The sequence below is a fragment of the Geotrypetes seraphini genome, chromosome 3 (genome assembly GCF_902459505.1).
Source record: "Geotrypetes seraphini chromosome 3, aGeoSer1.1, whole genome shotgun sequence".
In the NCBI taxonomy this organism is placed as follows: Eukaryota; Metazoa; Chordata; class Amphibia; order Gymnophiona; family Dermophiidae; genus Geotrypetes; species Geotrypetes seraphini.
In genome coordinates this window covers 166,833,555-166,853,876 of record NC_047086.1, presented here as the reverse complement: position 1 = coordinate 166,853,876, position 20,322 = coordinate 166,833,555, and the positions used below count along the sequence as shown (strand labels likewise).

At 41.4% G+C, this 20,322-nt stretch overlaps 1 protein-coding gene and 1 long non-coding RNA gene across 2 annotated transcripts in view; both read left to right on the top strand.

Moving 5' to 3' along the window:
• Positions 1 to 20,322, top strand: part of SYNE1 (spectrin repeat containing nuclear envelope protein 1) — a 994,076-nt gene that overhangs the window by 727,866 nt on the left and 245,888 nt on the right. The window contains exons 105-107 of the mRNA XM_033936910.1: positions 1,439 to 1,612; positions 7,590 to 7,721; positions 15,321 to 15,517. Of these exons, the coding sequence (XP_033792801.1) occupies positions 1,439 to 1,612; positions 7,590 to 7,721; positions 15,321 to 15,517 (503 nt within the window). The remainder of the gene's footprint in view (positions 1 to 1,438; positions 1,613 to 7,589; positions 7,722 to 15,320; positions 15,518 to 20,322) is intronic.
• Positions 15,529 to 17,519, top strand: LOC117356941. Its single transcript, XR_004538745.1, has 2 exons — positions 15,529 to 16,920; positions 17,043 to 17,519. It is a non-coding gene; the product is annotated as an uncharacterized LOC117356941 (long non-coding RNA).

Genomic DNA, 20,322 nt, shown 5'->3' with positions numbered 1-20,322 from the left:
GCCAACATCTATTAGACTTTGAACTATTTAACTTTTGTAATCTAACTGGGGTCCAAAATGCTCTATGCAGAAGAAAAAACCAAGTTTGTCTCATAGATGCAGACATTGTACATCTCATCCTCCAAGACCAAATTTGTGGTCATTGAGATACTGAAATTTGATGCTTAATCTCAATGCTCCAAATATCCTTAAGACCATTTTTAGGCTTCTTTTTAACAGATTCATTTATAGTTTTATACCACTGTGCGGCCTGTTGGCCCAGAAAGTCCACCTGAAAGCATAAAAATTCCAGACTATATTGCGTACTAACATTTTTCCATTCAGGGAACCCTACCTGAATGGCCTGCTTCAGTTGCAACCACTTAAAACTTTGTGATTTATTAAGACCCATATTTATGTTGCAACTGTGTAAAATCAAGCAGTTTACCATTTGAAATAACATCATTTAAAGTCCGTATTCCTGCAATCATCCAATGCTTCCAGATGATCTTAAATTCGCCAATTTGAATCTTGGGGTTTAGCCATATGGTTTGGTTTGTTGATTTACTAATAGGAATAGTTGTTAAATTGCTGACAAATCGTAAGGTTTTCCAAGTGTCCATTAATATTCTGTTATCTTTATTTAATCTAGGCATCTTGATATCAAGAGCATGACAAAGATTTAAAGGAAACATGAGTCGCCATTCCAAATATAACCAATTTGGGGTGTTTTCAATGAGCTCAGGGAGGACCCAATACATACCTTGGCGTAAAATATAGGCTTGATGGTACCTATAAAAGTTTGTAAAATTTACCCCATATCACAGTTTTTTATAAATGCCATATCACAGTTTTGACATATTCCCGCGAGCAACAAAGGTGATGGGACTATTCGTGGTTATAAGATAGTTAACAGGAATGTTGTATGTGAGTTATCACTGACCTTCATTGCAGCGGTGTCTGCTGGCCGACGGACATAATCCATATGTTCTGGACTGCTCTGTTTGGAGCTGGGGGGAAATAAATTTAGCAGTTGACCTACTGGTTAGAGTTGCTGCTGGAGCACCCTGATGTTGTGGGTTTGATCCCAGTACCGTTTTTTGTGATCTTGGGCAAAGTACCTAACCCTCCATTGCTCACACTTAGACTGTGAGTCCACCGGGACAGATCGGGAAAATACTTAAGAGTACCTGATTACTATTCAATGTATTGTAAACCGCTTTGGGTGAATTTTCTCTTCAAGAAAATGCAGTCAATAAATCCCAGTAAGGATACATATAAAATCCCAATTTTCTACAAGCGCCTTGGAAGCATGAATCTCTGAATGAAATTATGGATATAAATGCATGATGGACTACAGCTTCAGAATAAGCTGAAAGTTAAAACCATATCTCTTGTTTATTTTTTTCATAATGTAGTCACATATTATTTATCAGGTTATTTTTTGGGGAACTTTCAGGAATATTTCCAGGGGCTGGAATCTCACATGATCCTGACAGAAACACTCTTCAGGAAGATAAGCAGCTTTGTCCTCTTAAAAGAAAACCAGTCGCATTCAGATCTAATGGACCAAGCAGCAGCGGTTCTGAAGCAAGCCCATAAGAGGGGTGTGGAGCTGGAGTACATTCTAGAGGTGAGAAGGGAGTATAATATTTTGTAACATACATTTTTTATATGCTTCTCGAAAAAGTTTAGTGCAGCCCTTTGTAAGACCTGTAGGCCTGCAAGTTGATTTTCAAAAGGAAGGTCTATGCAGTTTCCCTTGGAAAGTGCTTCTTTCAGTAGACACACCAGGTACTTCTCTACATGTAAATTTTGCAAGTGCAAATTCCACATTGGAAAGTAGGTATGGGGAGTACCATATGTACTTTGTCGTGATGGCCCCATGATTGCCCTGCCCTGCCCCAGAGCTGCACTTATTTTCTCTATAGGACATAAGAACATAAGAGTTGCCATACTGAGACAGACCGAAGGTCCATCAAGCCTGGTATTCTGTTACCAACAGTGGCCAACCCAGGTCCCAAATACCTAGCAAGATCTCAAGTAGTAAAACAGCTTTTATGCTACTTATCCTAGGAATAAACAATGGAATTCCCCAAGCCATCTCAATAATGGCCTATGGACTTCTTTTTTAGGAAATTTTTAAACCCTGCTAAGCTAACTGATTTCACCACATGCTCTGGCAACAAATTCCAGAAATTAGTTGCATGCTGTGTGAAGAAATATTTTCTCTGGTTTGTTTTAAAGCTATTACTTAATACTTATTTATTTTTTTTTTTCCAAGATGGCGGACCGTTAAGTCATCTATTGTTCTGTCTCCTTCAGACAATTTTTTATTTTTTCCTTTTTTCTTTTATTTTTATAATTTTTTTTTATTGTTGGTTTCCAATTTTTACTTTATCTAAGATCTTAATTTATTTATCTGAGTTTATTTTCCTTTGTTATATATTTATTTTCCATATTGCTTACTGTTTTTGTGATTTGACCGTTGGTTCTGGTTCGACGGTTGAGGGGCCTTGCACTTGAGGATAGTTGGACTGTGTGGTGGCGCTGGGAGAGACCGAACTGGGACCTCGTTCTGGTTTGAGTTGGGGAGGACTAGATCTAGATCCTCTGGTACTGTGTGCCGATAGCTGTTTGCTGTGGCTTACCCCAGTTTGGAAGCTGAAAGGGAGATGGCAGATTTGAGACGGGCGGTTGGAGGCAATGACAGAGTCGAATTCCTTGGGCGAAGGCAGTGCGGATGTAACGCTGCAGTCGATGGCCTGCGATCGGAGGAGCAGGAGGAACGTCCTGCGAGGCCAAATGTCAGGGTATACCTGATGAATCGCGCTGAATGTTTGCCAGATGTCCAGCTTGGCGACCTATGGTCGGAGGGATCCTCTTCGCCTCTTATGCCTGTCTCCTGCGCATCTGCTCCGGGGGCAGCGGCATATTCGGGGCTTGCCCGGCTTGTAGTCTGAAGGCTTCTCCCTCGAAATCCCAGCATCCATCGGCCTGGTTGTTCTCAGAGATTGCTCGATGTTATTGGGAAGGTAGCAGCAGCATGTCGGAGGTTCAATGGTCGGTTACAGCTCCAGCGGCACCAACACATGCCAGAGTCGGCACTGAATGACTTTTTCACAGAGGAAATTGGGGAGACCATCGTGGAGGAGGAGAAATGGACAGCCTGGAACTATCATCCAAATCTCTTGCCTAGAAGTCCTTATTTGGAAACTGAAATTGTGGACTGAAGCCAATGTTTTTTACTTTTAATTTTTTTCCAGTTTTATGAATTATTTGTAATCTTATTCATTGCTTTACCATTTTGTTTTATTTCTATCTTTTAAATTCTCCAGAATTCTTTTTTCAACAGTTCCTCCTCTATATCTCTTCTCTTCTACCTTTCAAAGTACACAGTTCAGTTAGATTGTTTATTTTCTCATCTTTTCTCTTTTCTTACTTTGCACTCCCTTACAGCTCTCTTGGTACTCTAGTTAGATTGTGAGCCTTCGGGACAGTTAGGGAACTTCTAAGTACCTCTCATACTTATAATTTTAATGTATATTTTCTGAAAACCGCTTAGAACCTAACGGATGTAGCGGTATATAAGAAATAAATTAAATTACATTACATTACATTACATTAATAACTTCAACACATGCCCCCTAGTTCTAGTATTTTTGAAAAGAGTAAACAATCGATTCATATCTACCCTTTCTACTCCACTCAGAATTTTATTTTACCTCTGTCATATCACCCCTGACCTGTCTGTTCTCTATGCTTCAGGTTTCAAGTTTAATAAAATTTTGATTAAAATGTACTATCATAAATTCAACGTGATGTACAAAATTTAAAACAGGGTAATTGGGGAATAAAAGACTGAAACATGGACAAGTACCTAATGACAGGAACAAAAGGAAAGAGGGAAGAATTACAATGCATGAGGAGAGAAGAACATAAAAGGGAATAACAGTAGGTTAAGACACTTATAATTTGGTGACCTTGTAGCTTTTACCATTTGAATGCATCTTTAAAAAGAAAGCATTTAAGATTCCCTTTAAATCTATCTAGATTAGTTTCTTCTCTCAAGTGAGCAGGCGGCGATTTCCATAAATGAGCTGTCACAGAAACTATCATATCCCATCGAGTTTTTAAAGAAGGAACTGAGAGTAAATGTTTATCCTCTGATCTTAATGATCTGGAGTACGAGGAGTGAGTATTCTTTCCAGGAATGAGGGTGCTTTTGTCATTTGAACTTTGAAGATTATTAGGGCTATTTTGTATGATACTCTATGGTTTATGGGCAGCCAATGACCATTCTTTAAAAGCCCTAGGTGCTTTAGCCCTTCCTCATAGGGAAATCATCCCATCCTTTTTATCATTTTTGTTGCCCTTCTCTGTACCTTTTCTATTTACGCTATATCGTTTTTGAGGTATGGCAACCAGAATTGCACAAAGTATTCGAGGTGCGGCCGCACCATAGAGTGATACAGGGGCATTATAACATTTTCATCTTTGTTTTCCATTCCTTTCCTGATAATTCCTAACATTCTCTTTGCTATCTTAGCTGCTGCCGTACATTGAGTTGAGGGTTTCAATGTATCCTCAACGCTGACACATAACCTTGAAAGTAACCTTGAAAAAGACTTGGGTGTGCTGGTGGATACAACAATGAAGTCAACGGCACAATGCGCAGCAGCCGCAAAGAAAGCAAACAGAATGTTTGGTATTATTAAAAAGGGTATTACAACCAGAACAAAGGAAGTCATCATGCCATTGTATCGTGCAATGGTGCGCCTGCATCTGGAGCACTGTGTCCAATATTGGTCACTGTACCTTAAGAAGGACATGGCGATACTTGAGAGGGTTCAGAGAAGAGTGACAAAAATGATAAAAGGTATGGAAAACCTTCCATACGCAGACAGGTTAGAAAGGCTGGGACTTTTCTCCCTGGAAAAGCAGAGACTCAGAGGAGACATGATAGAGACTTTCAAGATCCTGAAAGGCATAGAGAAGGTAGAGAGGGACAGATTCTTCAGCCTATTGGGAACCAGAAGAACAAGGGGGCACTCGGAGAAATTGAAAGGGGACAGGTTTAGAACCAATGCTAGGAAGTTCTTTTTCACTCAGAGGGTGGTGGGCACCTGGAATGCGCTTCCGGAGGTTGTGATAGGACAGAGTACACTACGGGGTTTTAAAGAAGGATTAGATAAATTCCTGAAGGATGCGGGGATTGAGGGATACAGATAGAGGTAGAGATAGGATTATGAAAGGGTATAGATAGAAGCATAAAAGGGGAATAAAGGGTTTTAGACAAGGATCACCTTACAGATGATGGGCCGCCGTGGGAGCGGACTGCTGGGCGCGATGGACCTCTGGTCTGACCCAGTAGAGGCAACTTCTTATGTTCTTATAGATCTTGCATCATGTAGCTATAATTTGGGTTCCTCTTTCCCATATGCATCACAGGAGGGAGGATGGATTTTTATAAAAGTTTTTAATAAGGGTAAACAGTTATTTAAACATGGAGAATTCTTTTGGAAAATTCAACTCAAATTTTGCAACTCTAATGATTTGCTTGATTGTGACTTGCCCACTGTAAGAAAATGGAAGAGCTCTAAATCGATGTCCCACAAACTTTTCAGCACACCTGGCTGGAAGGCATCCAGAAGTGTGCAGACGTCGATGCAATGATGTCCGCACATATGCAGAGGCCCTTCAGCCGGTGGGGGATCCTGGAGGAGGGTAGGTGCGGGGAGAGGAGGAGAGACGCCGCTGAGGAGGAGAGTCATCAGCACCGGCTGCCTGCCTACAGGGCGTGCCATATGTTGGGAGACCACTGGCATACACAGAGTAGGCACATGCCTAGGTAGCAAATGTTTAGGGGGTATTATTTTTAGATTTTAATGTCTCTATATGTAGTTTTATGCTCTTACATCAGTGTCTCCCCCCATTTACTAAAGTGCAATAGCAGTTATTAGCGCAGGGAGTCACGCTGAATGCTCTGCGCTGCTCCTGACAGTCATAGGAACTCTATGAGCATCGGGAGCAACATGAAGCATTCAGCGCGGCTCCCTGCGCTAATAACCTCTATTGCGCTTTATTAAAGGGGGGTAAATGGCAGCACTGTTTGTAAATGGCAGCACGGTTTCCAGCCCTAAAATATACACTGCTCCCTCCATATTGGCAGAGGTTAGGTGCAAAGCCAACCCGCAAATACCAAAACAACACAAATAACTTTTTTCTATCTTATTTGCGGTATTTTGGTTAAATCCCTCACAAATACCATGAAATTGCGAATGAAACAGGATTCATTAGGCACACAAGCTTTCCCATCTCCTTTAGTTTGCCCAGTCACGCGGGAAAAAAAAAAAGTGAAATTTTCTCTCTGCACACAGAAGCAAGTGCTGAAAAAAAGCAAAATTCTCTGCATGCTGAAGCAAATGCTGAAAAAAGCGCCAAACTTTTTTTTCTCAGCACTCCAGGATGATGTCATATGGAGGGGTGGAGCCAGCAAGATAATTGCGAGTGCTGAACCCTCAAAATGGAGGGAGAAATGTAATTTACATATACTTATTGCTTAGCATATAAATGCAAGCAAATATTCACATGGGAGGGACACAGGGATTCCTCAAAAGCGGAGTTACGACTCGGTATTGTTTTCAGTTTTCAATCCATGCGCCTTTATGTCAGGATTTTTAGGGACCCCTGAGGAAGACAGCATTGTCAGAACACGGACCGTGTTGGGTCCATAGTTCCTAACGGTTTGGGTCCTAGATATATTTTATGTGGATTATCAAATTGTATATTTTTTTAAAATAAAGCCTGCATCTTGAGCAACACCATCTCCACAGAATTTTCTTTTTCGCTTGATGTATATTGCTACATATGTCTAGTAGCAATATAGAAATGATTAGTAGTAGTACATGGGCTGATAGCTTTTTTTTTTTTTTATAATTCTTTATTTTAAAACTTTCATCAAGTGTACAAAAATTGCAACACAATAACATAGATTTAACCACTTGTACATCTTATTATTATAACATAGTTGTAAATATAACCCTCCCTCTCCCATCCTGAAATCCTTTTAGTAATTTTTATTTTTCATATAAAAGAGACCCTCCCCCCACCCCACCCTTATCTTACATATTAAATATAGAAATATTAGGAAAATGGCATCAATCATGACAAAAGGACGTTAATGGTTCCCAAATTTTAATGAAGTTTTTATAATTTCCATTTTGCACCGCTATTGATCTTTCCATTCTGTATATGTGGCAAACTGAATTCCACCAAAATTTAAAATTGAGCCTACTATGGTCTTTCCAGTTATTAGTAATATGTTGAATGGCTACTCCGGTCAAAATCAATAAAAGTTTGTTATTACACATTGATATCTGACTCTTTTTTCTCATAGACATACCAAAAAGTACAGTATCATAAGTTAATGCTACGTGATTTTCCAATAAACAATTTACTTGATCCCAGATTGAGTTCCAAAAGGCTAAGATATGGGGACAATAGATAGCTTTTGAAAAAAAGCTGATAGCTTTTGAAAATAGCTGTTAAATCTGTTTTTGTATTAAAGAAGGATATTTATATGTTGTTTCAATATGCTTCCTGTTTAGACGTGGACACATCTGGATGAGGACTTTCAAGATCTCAGCAGACAGCTGGAGGCTGTAGAAAGCAGCATCCCTGTGGTGGGCTTGGTGGAAGAATCAGAGGAAAGGCTTACTGACCGGATTACTCTTTACCAGGTCGGTAGGTGGGATCTTTAAAGAGCTTTTGTTCTGCATGCTCAGAAAGCACAGAACATGCTGTCTGCTCTGTCCTTTAAAATAAATATACCAGTTTTCACATGAATGCCAAAGTGAGGTTTGACTTGCAACTCTCAAGGTAAGTTAAGGAAGTGCTACAGCAGTTGGCAGAAATGCACACTTACTGCAGCAACAAACAAACCAAAACTGCAGATATGTACAACGATGTAGGCAAAATTTATTGTGACAACCAAAGTATATCTAAAAACCTTTTTACCAAACAGGGGACTCAACACGGTCCGTGTTTCGGACAACCTTCATCAGGGGTCCATGGTAGAAAAGGGAAGAAACATATGTCACAAAAAAATGCAGTGAAAAATACAGTAGAAAAAAAACGGATTATATGTATCGCCGAGGGTCACTGGATACTGCAGCAATAACTAAATGTGTTTTCTTATTAATGCCAATTCTTGACTTCAGTCGTATACACAAGCAGAAAAAAAAAAAGTTCACAAATGATTAAAGCAAATTCACACAACAAGAACTCTTGCCTTAAACTCTCCTTCAAATTGCAGGTCCAAAAGAGAAGTTAATCTTTTTTGTTTTAAGTTTTTTATTGATTTTTTCATATAACAACAAGTGTCATAAATTTTCATACAATTATTTTAACAATACACTTGATATATCTATAATGTACTTTATATAAAACATATCTTATATTATCCTTATTATGATTTTACATATCATATAAACTGTAATGATTTTATCAATTATTATTTAATTATAAATCCTCTTCCCTCCCTTCATTTTGTTATTGTCACATAAGAATAACATCTATTATGATAAATTATTTATAATTTATGACAAAGAGAATAAAAACCTTACCCCCTCCCACCCTCCCTCCTTTAACCATTATCTTAATATGGGAAAAATGAAAATCAATCATTACAAAAATCTGTTAATGGTCCCCAAATCCTCTTGAACTTATCTATATATCCTTTTTGTGTTTCAAATGTACGCTCCATCTTATATATATGGCAAACTGAGTTCCACCAAAAATTATAGTTTAATCTGTCACAATTTTTCCAGTTATGTGTAATAAAAGAAGTTAATCTTAAGTTGTATGTGACTCAAGTCGGGTGTAAATGCTAATGGGTAACCTTTCAGTGTACATGCATTCTACATTTTAAAAAGGTAATATTTGTGTTCCTGGAAGATGAGACCAGAACATGAAGTTTTTTTTTTTAATCGCTATACACTACCATATATGCCCATAGCCTGTAGCTAGGGAGTCCATGCTGTGAGTTCTTATTCTCAGAGAAAACCAAGTTACTTACCTGTAAGAGGTGTTATCCCAGGACAAGCAGGCAGCATATTCTTAACGCATGGGTGACGTCACCGACGGAGCCCCGGTACGGACCTTTTTAACTAGAAAGTTCTAGTTGGCCGCACCGCGCATGCGCGAGTGCCTTCCCGCCCGACGGAGGAGTGCGTGGTCCCCAGTTTCTTCGTTTCCGCGGAGCGAAGAAGACGCATGTGTTTTCAATGGCCGTTGAAAAACTATTTTCTGCCTTCCCGCTCGCGTATTTTTTTCATTTTTTCAGTTTTTTTTCCCTTAAGATCCCGTTATATTTCTTTAAAAAAAAAAAAAAACAAACTCGTCGAGTTTTCTCTATTTTTTCGGCCCGGCCCCGGCGGGGCCTGTTGCCACCATACAGGCCTCTGGCTTTGATTTTGCGGAGGCCGTGTTTCCCTTCATGCCCCCTCAACCGGGCTTTAAGAAGTGCCAGCGGTGTGCACGCCCGATCTCCCTCACCGACCCGCACAATTGGTGCCTCCAGTGCTTGGGTCCAGAGCATCGGGCTGACACCTGCACCCGCTGTGCTACGCTTAAAAAGCGTACTTTGAAAAATAGGCAGATCCAGCAAAATATTTTGTTTGGTACCGGATCTGCCATGGAATCGGCTGCGTCGTCGACGGCACCCCAAAAGTCGGCACCGACGACATCGACACCACCGGACCCTTCCTCGGGGTCGTTGGACCCAGGTAAGCCGGCTAAGAAGCCTCCCACTTCCCTTGAGCGCCCCCCTGCTACGGTTGCGACACCGGCCCTCCCGGCACCGCACCGGCCCCGCAAATGCTCCGCTCCGATCTCGGTGAGTGCCTCATCATCGGCCTCCTCATCGCCGGAGCGTAGAGCAGCACCTATGGTACCGAAGAAGAAAAAAGCGGTACCGGTGCCTCCCCTGGATGACCACATCGCGGCCATACTCCAAACACAGTTACAGGAGCAGCTGCAACAACAGCTCCAACAACTGTTGCCCGCGTTGCTGGCACCGCACCTTCCGGTACAGGACCGGTCCGAGCCTCGCACTGTCCCATCGGTGTCGACCCCCTCAGTACCGATTAATACCTCCATGCCGGTGCTCTTGGCAGAAACACCTACAGTACATACCCGTGATGCTGCCGACCCTGTCCGGCCCCAGGAATGACATCGGTCTTCCTCACCCGGTACCGCCTCGGTGCGCTCAGGCAAATCTCTTTCAAAGACCCGCCATGCCGAGCCCCCCACACCGATGTCCAAACGTATGCACCCCGACATTAGGGACCCAGACTTGTGGGAAGACTCCCCTCACGGTACCGAGGAGGACGCTTCGTCAACCGATGAAGAACCCTCCATGACCGACACCGTCTCAAAACCAGAGCAGTCCTCTTTCTCCAAATTCCTTAGGGAGATGTCAGCAGCTCTTTCCATTTCCTTAGAGTCCGACTCTAAAAAGTCTCAGGCTTTCCTCGATGCCCTAGACTTTGAACAACCTCCCAAAGAATTTCTGAAGTTGCCCGTCCACGACATCTTACGGGAAACTTTCTATAAAAACTGGGAAGCTCCCCTCACTGTTCCTGGAGCCCCTCGTAAATTGGATAGCTTGTACCGGGTTATTCCAATCCCAGGGTTTGACAAACCTCAATTGCCCCACGAGTCCCTCCTGGTGGAATCTACTTTAAAAATATCTCAGGGTTCCAGTGTATATGCCTCCACCCCTCCTGGCAGAGAGGGAAAAACCATGGATAAATTTGGTAAGCGCCTTTTCCAAAATTCCATGTTAGCTAATAGAGCCAACAACTACACCTTCCACTTCTCCTTCTACATAAAGCATCTGGTGCAACAGCTCTCCTCCTTACAGAAATATCTTCCTGAACGTAAGGTCCCTCTTTTCCAGCAACATATTTCTAGCCTCCTCCAACTTAGGAAATTTATGGTTCACTCCATCTACGACTCATTTGAGCTGACCTCTTGCGCATCTGCCATGGCGGTGGCCATGCGCCGTTTGGCATGGCTGAGAGTCTCTGACCTAGACATTAACCACCAGGACCGCCTGGCGAACGCACCTTGTCTGGGTGATGAACTCTTTGGAGAGTCCCTGGACTCAACAACCCAGAAGCTCTCAGCACATGAGACCAGGTGGGACACTCTGATCAAACCTAAAAAGAAGACTCCACCTGCTCGCCCCTACAGACAGCAGTCTTCCTACCAGCGCAGGTTCTCGGCCAGACCTCTCAACCCGCCTCAACAGCAGCCTCGCTGACCTCGTCAACAGCATCAATCTCAGGCTCGCTCACAGTCTCACCAACCTGACTTTTTCCTCCAGGGCATAGCCAGTCTCCCACCATCATTGCCTCTTCCTCAGCCTATCGGGGGTCACCTCCAAATCTTCCTCAGCCGTTGGGAGGTCATCACATCAGACCAATGGGTCCTCAACATCATTCGCCACGGCTACTCTCTCAACTTCCAGACTCTTCCACCAGACAATCCTCCCGTAGAGTCTGCTTCTCACTCCTCCCAAACCCCCCTCCTCCTGAGGGAGGTCCAATCCCTCCTTCTTCTCAATGCCATCGAAGAGGTGCCTCCGGACCAAAGGGGTCAGAGATTCTACTCCCGCTACTTCCTGGTTCCCAAGAAGACAGGAGACCTCCGTCCCATCCTCGATCTCAGGGATCTCAACAAGTGTCTGGTCGAGGAGAAGTTCAGAATGCTCTCCCTTGCCACGCTTTACCCTCTTCTCTCTCAACACGACTGGCTATGTTCCCTGGACCTCAAAGAGGCCTACACTCGCATCCCAATCAATCCGACTTCACGTTGCTACCTACGGTTCCAGATACAGCACCGTCACTATCAGTACAAAGTGCTACCTTTTGGCCTCGCTTCATCGCCCAGGGTGTTCACCAAGTGCCTTATTGTGGTGGCGGCCTTCCTCAGGTCTCACAACCTCTAGGTGTTCCCCTACTTGGATGATTGGTTGGTGAAAGCACCCACGTCTCCACTTGTGCTACAAGCCACTCATCACACCATCTCTTTCCTCCATCTCCTGGGGTTCGAGATCAACTACCCCAAGTCGCATCTGCTTCCCACACAGCGACTTCAGTTCATTGGAGCAGTTCTCGACACCACTCTGATGAGGGCGTTTCTCCCCTCCGACCGTCAACGGACCCTGCTCCACCTCTGTCGTCAGGTGCTCCTTCATCACTCCATTCCAGCCCGACAGATGATGGTCCTCCTGGGCCACATGGCCTCGACCGTCCATGTGCTTCCTCTGGCGCGACTCCACCTCAGGACACCTCAATGGACTCTTGCCAACCAATGGTCACAGACCACGGATCTTCTTTCTCATCCCATCTCTGTCACATCGTCTCTTCAGCAATCTCTTCAATGGTGGTTGAACTCCTCCAATCTTTCCAGGGGTCTTCTCTTTCATCTACTCCCTCACTCCATGATCATAACCACGGATGCCTCCCCCTATGCGTGGGGAGCTCACCTGGGAGATCTACGCACCCAGGGACTCTGGACCCCTCAGGAGCGTCAACATCACATCAATTTCCTGGAACTCAGAGCCATGTTCTATGCTCTCAAGGCCTTCCAGCACCTTCTCTGCCCTCAGGTTCTTCTCCTGTGCACAGACAATCAAGTCGCCATGTACTACATAAACAAGCAAGGCGGCACCGGATCTCGCCTCCTTTGTCAGGAAGCTCTCAACATCTGGACCTGGGCCACGGCCCGCAATCTCTTCCTCAAGGCTGTCTATATCCAGGGTGAACAGAACTCCCTGGCCGACAATCTCAGCCGCATCCTTCAACCTCACGAGTGGACTCTGGACCCTTCAACACTCCACTCCATCTTTGCTCGCTGGGGCACTCCGCAGGTGGACCTCTTTGCAGCGCCTCACAACCATCAGCTGCCCCAGTTCTGTTCCAGACTCTTCTCTCCTCATCGTCTGACCCCAGATGCATTCCTGCTCGACTGGACGGATCGGTTCCTCTATGCCTTTCCTCCACTACCTCTGATGTTGCGGACGTTATCCAAACTCCGCAGGGACAGGGCCACCATGATTCTCATCACTCCTTGGTGGCCTCGCCAACACTGGTTCTCCCTCCTGCTTCAGCTCAGCTCCAGGGAGCCCATTCCTCTTCCTGTGTTTCCTACTCTACTTACACAGCAACGTCAGTCTCTACTACATCCCAATCTGTCTTCGCTCCACCTGACAGCTTGGTTTCTCTCGGGCTGACCTCTCCAGAGAATCTGTCTCAGCCTGTCCGTCGAATTTTGGATGCCTCCAGGAAACCGGCCACCCTCCAATGTTACCATCAGAAGTGGACCAGGTTCTCCTCTTGGTGTCTACTGCATCATCACGATCCCACCTCATTGGCGGTGGAGACTGTACTGGACTATTTGTTCTCTCTGTCCGACGCAGGCCTCAAGTCTACCTCAATCAGAGTCCACCTCAGTGCCATCACTGCGTTTCATGAGCCTATCCTCGGAAAACCTCTCACGGCTCATCCACTGGTTTCCCGGTTCATGAGAGGCCTCTTCAATGTCAAACCACCTCTGAAGCCTCCTCCTGTCGTCTGGGACCTGAATGTGGTTTTATCAGCACTCATGAAACCTCCTTTTGAGCCTCTTGCCACAACTTCGCTCAAACTTCTAACATGGAAGGTGCTTTTCCTCATTGCCATCACCTCTGCCAGGAGGGTTAGTGAGATGCATGCACTGGTCGCCGATCCACCATTCACTGTTTTCCACCATGACAAGGTGGTTCTGCGTACCCATCCTAAATTCCTTCCCAAGGTGGTCTCGGCTTTTCACCTCAACCAGTCCATTGTGTTGCCTGTCTTTTTCCCTAAACCCCATTCTCATCCTGGGGAACAGGCGTTGCACACACTGGATTGTAAGCGTGCCCTTGCCTACTACCTTGACCGTACCAGGGCTCACCGCTCGTCCCCTCAGCTCTTTCTGACCTTCGATCCTAACCGTCTAGGTCGTCCTGTCTCTAAACGGACGCTTTCCAACTGGCTTGCTGCCTGTATTGCGTTCTGTTATGCTCGGGCCGGTCTCTCACTGGAAGGTGCTGTCACGGCCCACAGGGTCAGAGCTATGGCTGCTTCTGTGGCTTTCCTCCGTTACACACCCATAGAGGAAATCTGCAAGGCTGCCACTTGGTCCTCAGTTCACACATTCACTACTCACTACTGTCTGGATGCCTTCTCCAGACGGGATGGACACTTCGGCCAATCTGTGCTACAAAATTTATTTTCCTAATGGCCAACCATCCCTCCTCCCTCTCTGTTAGCTTGGAGGTTACCCATGCGTTAAGAATATGCTGCCTGCTTGTCCTGGGATAAAGCACAGTTACTTACCGTAACAGGTGTTATCCAGGGACAGCAGGCAGATATTCTTACGTCCCACCCTCCTCCCCGGGTTGGCTTCTTAGCTGGCTTATCTTAACTGGGGACCACGCACTCCTCCGTCGGGCGGGAAGGCACTCGCGCATGCGCGGTGCGGCCAACTAGAACTTTCTAGTTAAAAAGGTCCGTACCGGGGCTCCGTCGGTGACGTCACCCATGCGTTAAGAATATCTGCCTGCTGTCCCTGGATAACACCTGTTACGGTAAGTAACTGTGCTTTGTCTATAGACAGCAGGATACAAGTTGTTAGATACTGGCCGACCTTCCCAAAGAGTTATAAGTTTTATTTTACTCAAGCTGAATAACTAGCAGCACAGTGCTACAGCTTTAAAGCTTTTAGTACTTACTTAGCTGGAGAATCTTTCCTGCTTGGGTTCTATCAGTGATGTTACTCATGTTGTGAGTGAGGACTTTTATCCTGCTGTCCATGGAGAACACCTGCTACAGTTAAGTGATCTGTATTGTTTTAGTTTGTTTTTCCCCCTCATTTTTTTTTTTTTAGCCCTAAAATTGTAAAAAAGGATATGATTATTCCAAAGAGTAGAACAGGACCAGACAGCAAGAGTGCAAAAATCCAAATATATAATTTGAAATCTAGGCTATCTGTGACCTACTAATTCTGTGGTGCTCCCCAGAGAGAGAGAATGAGAGAATGTGAGACTGTCATCTAGATGAGAAACTATGGAGAAGTGGTATCAGTTTCTTATCACCCATTAATCTGTACTAGAATCAGGGGATATTTACATGCTTCAAGCACAGAAAGCCTGTATCAAATTTGACTGTGTAATTGGGAGTCTTCCTTCTAGTGTGGGATAGTAAGCCTCTCATAGTTTGATCCATAACTTCCTTCTGCATTTACAGCATTTGAAATCCAGTCTGACAGAGCATCAGCCCAAACTGTACCAGGTGCTGAATGATGGGAAGAGACTGCTGCTTTCTATCAGCTGTTCAGAACTAGAAAGTCAGCTGAATCAACTAGGCGAGCACTGGTTAAACAACACCAACAAGGTGGACAAGGAGTTGCATAGGCTGGAAACTATCTTGAAGCACTGGACAAGGTGAAATGCAACCTCAGACATTGTGTTGTGGGTCGTACTGCTAAGGAAGGCTGAGTATGAGTGATTGTGGAACATGGAGGATAACTTTGAATAGGTTTTCTAGGCATAAATCTGATTTTTAGATCTGTACTTTTTATAAAAGGCCTGGCAAACAGAGAGCCTTTTATAGAATATATACAGCGTGGGGGGCGTGGCTTAACGCGAGCACGGATGGAGGTGTGATCGTGAAGCTCCTCACCATCCAGGCAATGAAATATAAAAAAATTTTTTTTCCTTCAAAATAATTATATAGAAAATATATATTTAAAAAGCTGAACAAATGATACAAGATAAAATCCTAAATTGCTGCAGTTGAAGTGAGGTATGTGCTGACAAGAGTCGGGAAAGCAGAGAGCCGTTTGTGTTTTCGGCGGTTTCAAGAGGCTTGAAAGCAGTGCTGAGACTGCGAGGTGCATGTGAATGACCAGATAATTTGATTGGGAAATTGTGAAGAAAGTTTGTGTTCCGACCAGATATAACTGAAATCAAAAAAAAAAAAAAAAGCTGAATTGCTGCAGTTGAAGTGAGATATGTGCTGACAGAAGTCGGGAAGGCAGAGAGCCGTTTGTATTTTCGGCGGTTTCATGAAGTTTGAATGCAGCGCTGAAGCCGCGAAGTATATGTGAGTGATCAAACAGTTTGATTTGCGAAATTGTGAAAAAAGTTTATGTTCCGACCAGATATAACTGAAACAGAAAAAAGCTGACAAGAGTCGGGAAAGCAGAGAGCTGTTTATGTTTTCGGCGGTTTCAAGAGGCTTGAAAGCAGTGCTGAGACTGCGAGGTGCATGTGAATGACCAGATAATTTGATTGGGAAATTGTGAAGAAAGTTTGTGTTCCGACCAGATATAACTGAAATCAAAAAAAAAAAAAAGCTGAATTGCTACAGTTGAAGTGAGATATGTGCTGACAAGAGTCGGAAAGGCAGAGAGCCGTTTGTATTTTCGGCGGTTTCATTAAACTTGAATGCAGCGCTGAAACCGCGAAGTACATGTGAGTGATCAAACAGTTTGATTGGAGAAATTGTGAAAGAAGTTTGTGTTCCGACCAGATATATTGAAACCAAAAGAAGGAAAAAGATTATCCTTTGATAAAAAGGGGATTGAATAAAGAAAATTGAGAGAGAGGAATACCGGCATTTTCTCTCAATAATTAAGTGCCGAAGCGCTGAAAACAAATAAATATCAGCTTACTAAAATAAATAAAAATACTGAATTGAATATTACTTTCCTCTGACAAAGCTGCGAGTGGGCTTGTGAGAGAGGAGACAGAGAAAAGGATCAACGGAACTTTAAAAAACTGAAGCAGCAAGACATCGAGGCAATTGAGAGACGCTGAGAAAAAACAGAAGACAATTGCTTCAAGTTGGTCAAAATAAGGGAAAATAACTCTATAAAGTGTTGCTCTCCTCAATCAGGGCTGCGATTGGGCTTGTGAGAGGAGAAAAAAAAAAAAATACTAAGAATTTTTTTTTTTTTTTTGTCAGCGCTGAAACGGTGTCTCATTGAGAGAGAGAGTGAATGTCAGAGATAGTGAATTAAAACTTGTGAAAGGAATTGACTAATCTGAGAGAGATCTAAGGGAAGGAAATGTTGTTGGACTGAATGTTCCCCTCCTTCATTGAAACAGTGAAAGTGAGAAAAGTAAAAGAAAAAAGAAAAGAATTTTCAAACTGACATAGGTAAAGGAAAAAAAGAAGGAAAAAAATCAAAAATAACCATCTAGCTAATATAAAAGAGATAAATAAACTAAAAAAGGAATATTCAAGATTATGACAGATAACTGAGGAAAAGAAAAGGGCTTAAAAAGAAAATTTCTACTTCAAAAGATAGAACTAAATCTTGGAAGAAAAGAGATTAAAAACCTAAGAATACCAAATCTAAGAGACTAAATATAAGAAATAAGAATAACCAAGAAAAAGAAAACAATAACATGGCAAGTACCAGACAAAACAAAAATGAGGCTGGTACATCTGCAAAAAGACAGAAACAAGACCAAATAACACCAAGCAAGATACCACTTCCTATCGAAGAATCAGACATATTAAGCAAAGCAGAAGTAATGGAAGAACTAAAACAAATCAAACAAATGCTCAAGGAAACTATAACTAATATGTCGGAAATGAAAGAAGAAATTTTAAATATTCATAGACAAATGGAAGTTAACAACAAAAGAACAACTGAACTAGAATCAAAAATGGAAACTATAGAATGTGAATCAAAAAGATGTAAAAACGACAGCCTGGAATTAAATAAATTAAAAGATCAACTGGAGGACTACGAGAATAGAGGAAGAAGGAAAAACATCAAACTTTTTGGAATACAAGAAAATTTAGAGGGAAAAAATACTATCCTTTTCCTTGAAAATTTAATTCCAAAAATACTACAGTTAGACTTGAAACAACCAATTGAAATTGAAAGGGCGCATAGAATCCCAATTAAAAATTTAGAAAACAAAAACAGACCAAGACCAATAATTTTCAAAATGCTGAGATACCAACAAGCACTAGAGATACTAAATGCTGCAAAAAAAGATAAAAACCTAAATTATAAAGGATCAAGATTATGGTTTTTACCAGACTTCGCCAAAAACACAGCAAATAAAAGAAAAAGACTACTAGACATGAGACCTCTACTAAAAGAAAAAGGATTTAAATATGGTCTATACTACCCGGCGAAAATGAGAGTATCATCTGGAGACAAATCCTTATATTTTGAGGATCCCGAAAAACTAAAAGATTTTCTCTCTAAACCAGAACCTATGATATTTTAACATAGAACATTAAGATGGTTTTGAAGACTCTATGAAAAATTAGAAAATATGACATATCGAAATATCTGAAGAAATGGAGGAAAACAATACAAAGAAAAGACAATAATAATTATATGAAAGAAAGAACAAAATATAGGAAAATTATTAAATAATACACTACATATATGTTTAAAATAATTATATGTTGAAATCATAATACTAAGGAAATACAAATTAACATATTGTTAAATGGATAATGATACATTAATGAAATGTTATGGAAAATGATTAAAGATATAAAAGATCAATATAGATAGATAGAAGGGAAATTTGTTTAAATATTGAATATTGATTGCCTGGAATGGGGAGAATGTTTGGATTACAGTTCCAATGTGTATCCTTAAGCAGCCAATGTACTGGGTGGGAAAGGGAGGGACAAGGAGAATATTTACTAGAATAATTAAGGGAGATACATTAGGGTTAAATATGTGTGTCATGAAGAAAATTTTTTGGATATTAAATATGAAAGAGGAGAGGAAGAATAAGATAATGAAAAGTATTAAAATGTATAATGTCTTTTAAAATATATTCTATTAATGTCAATGGCCTGAATCATGTAATTAAAAGGAAAAAAATATTAACATTTTTAAAAAAGCAAAATGCGGATATTTACTGTCTGCAAGAGACCCATCTTAATATGAAGGAATCACAGAAATTATCAGGTGGATGGATAAAGGAATGTTTTTTTGCTCCAGCAGTGGGTAAAAAAGCAGGGGTTGCAATTCTTATAAATAAAAAATGTATGGCCAATATAAAGGTAAAAAGTTCAGATCCACATGGAAGATGGATACATATCGATATAGGTATGGGAAATGATACCCTGACGTTATTTAATATATATGCCCCTAATTCGAATCAATCAGAATTTTTCAAAAAGCTACAAAATATGTTATTACCACTGGCTGCCTCTAATTTAGTGATGGCTGGAGATTTTAATGCTGTAATGGATCCATTATTGGATAAAAAACCAGGTAAAAATATTAAATCTTTAGGTCTAGATAATTTAGTTCGATCATGCGATTTGAAGGATATATGGCGTATTCTTCATTTTAATGATCGGGAATATTCATTTTGTTCACAGGTTCATAAATCATTTTCAAGAATAGATTATATTTTTGTTTCAACAAATAAAGTGCAACAGGTGATTAAAGCCTCCATTGATCCTATTATCATTTCGGATCATGCGGGAATATGGATAGAATTACAATTAGATCAATTAGAAAATAATAGACCTCTTTGGAGATTTGATAATGCATTGCTTGTGGATGACAAATTTTTGGAAAATTTTAAAACACAAATTAATGAATTTTTTCAAACAAATTTAGTGGAAGATACATCCATAGAGAATGTATGGGATGCATTTAAAGCAACTATGAGGGGTAATATTATATCATATTCAGCTTTTATTAGGAAACAAATTAAAAAACAATATATAGAATTAGAAAAAGAAATAAAAATATTAGAAGCTAAATTGATAAGTAAATGGGAATATGAAGTTTTGCAAGCTCTTTTGAAAGTAAAAGGTAAATATAATGAATTAACTTCAAAAATGATAAGAAAAGATTTGTTTTCCAAGCAAACAGTGTATTATGGAAATTCTAATAAGGCGGGAAAATTATTAGCAAATTATCTTAAGGCAAAAAAAAGGAGAACTAATATTAATGGAATAAAAGATGATAATGGTATAATAACAAATCAAACAAATATAATATTAAAACAATTTTTAAATTTTTATAAGGATCTATATTCTTCCGAACCTTATTTGGAGAAACAAAAAGATGGAAAAAAATTTTTAGATTTAATTAATGGACCTAAAATTCCTGATCATATAAAACGAAGTTTAGAAGAACCTATATCATTAAAAGAATTAGAAACAGCATTGAGATCTCTTAGAGTTGGATCCGCTCCAGGTGGTGATGGTTACACAGTAGAATTTTATAAAACATTTCAAAATG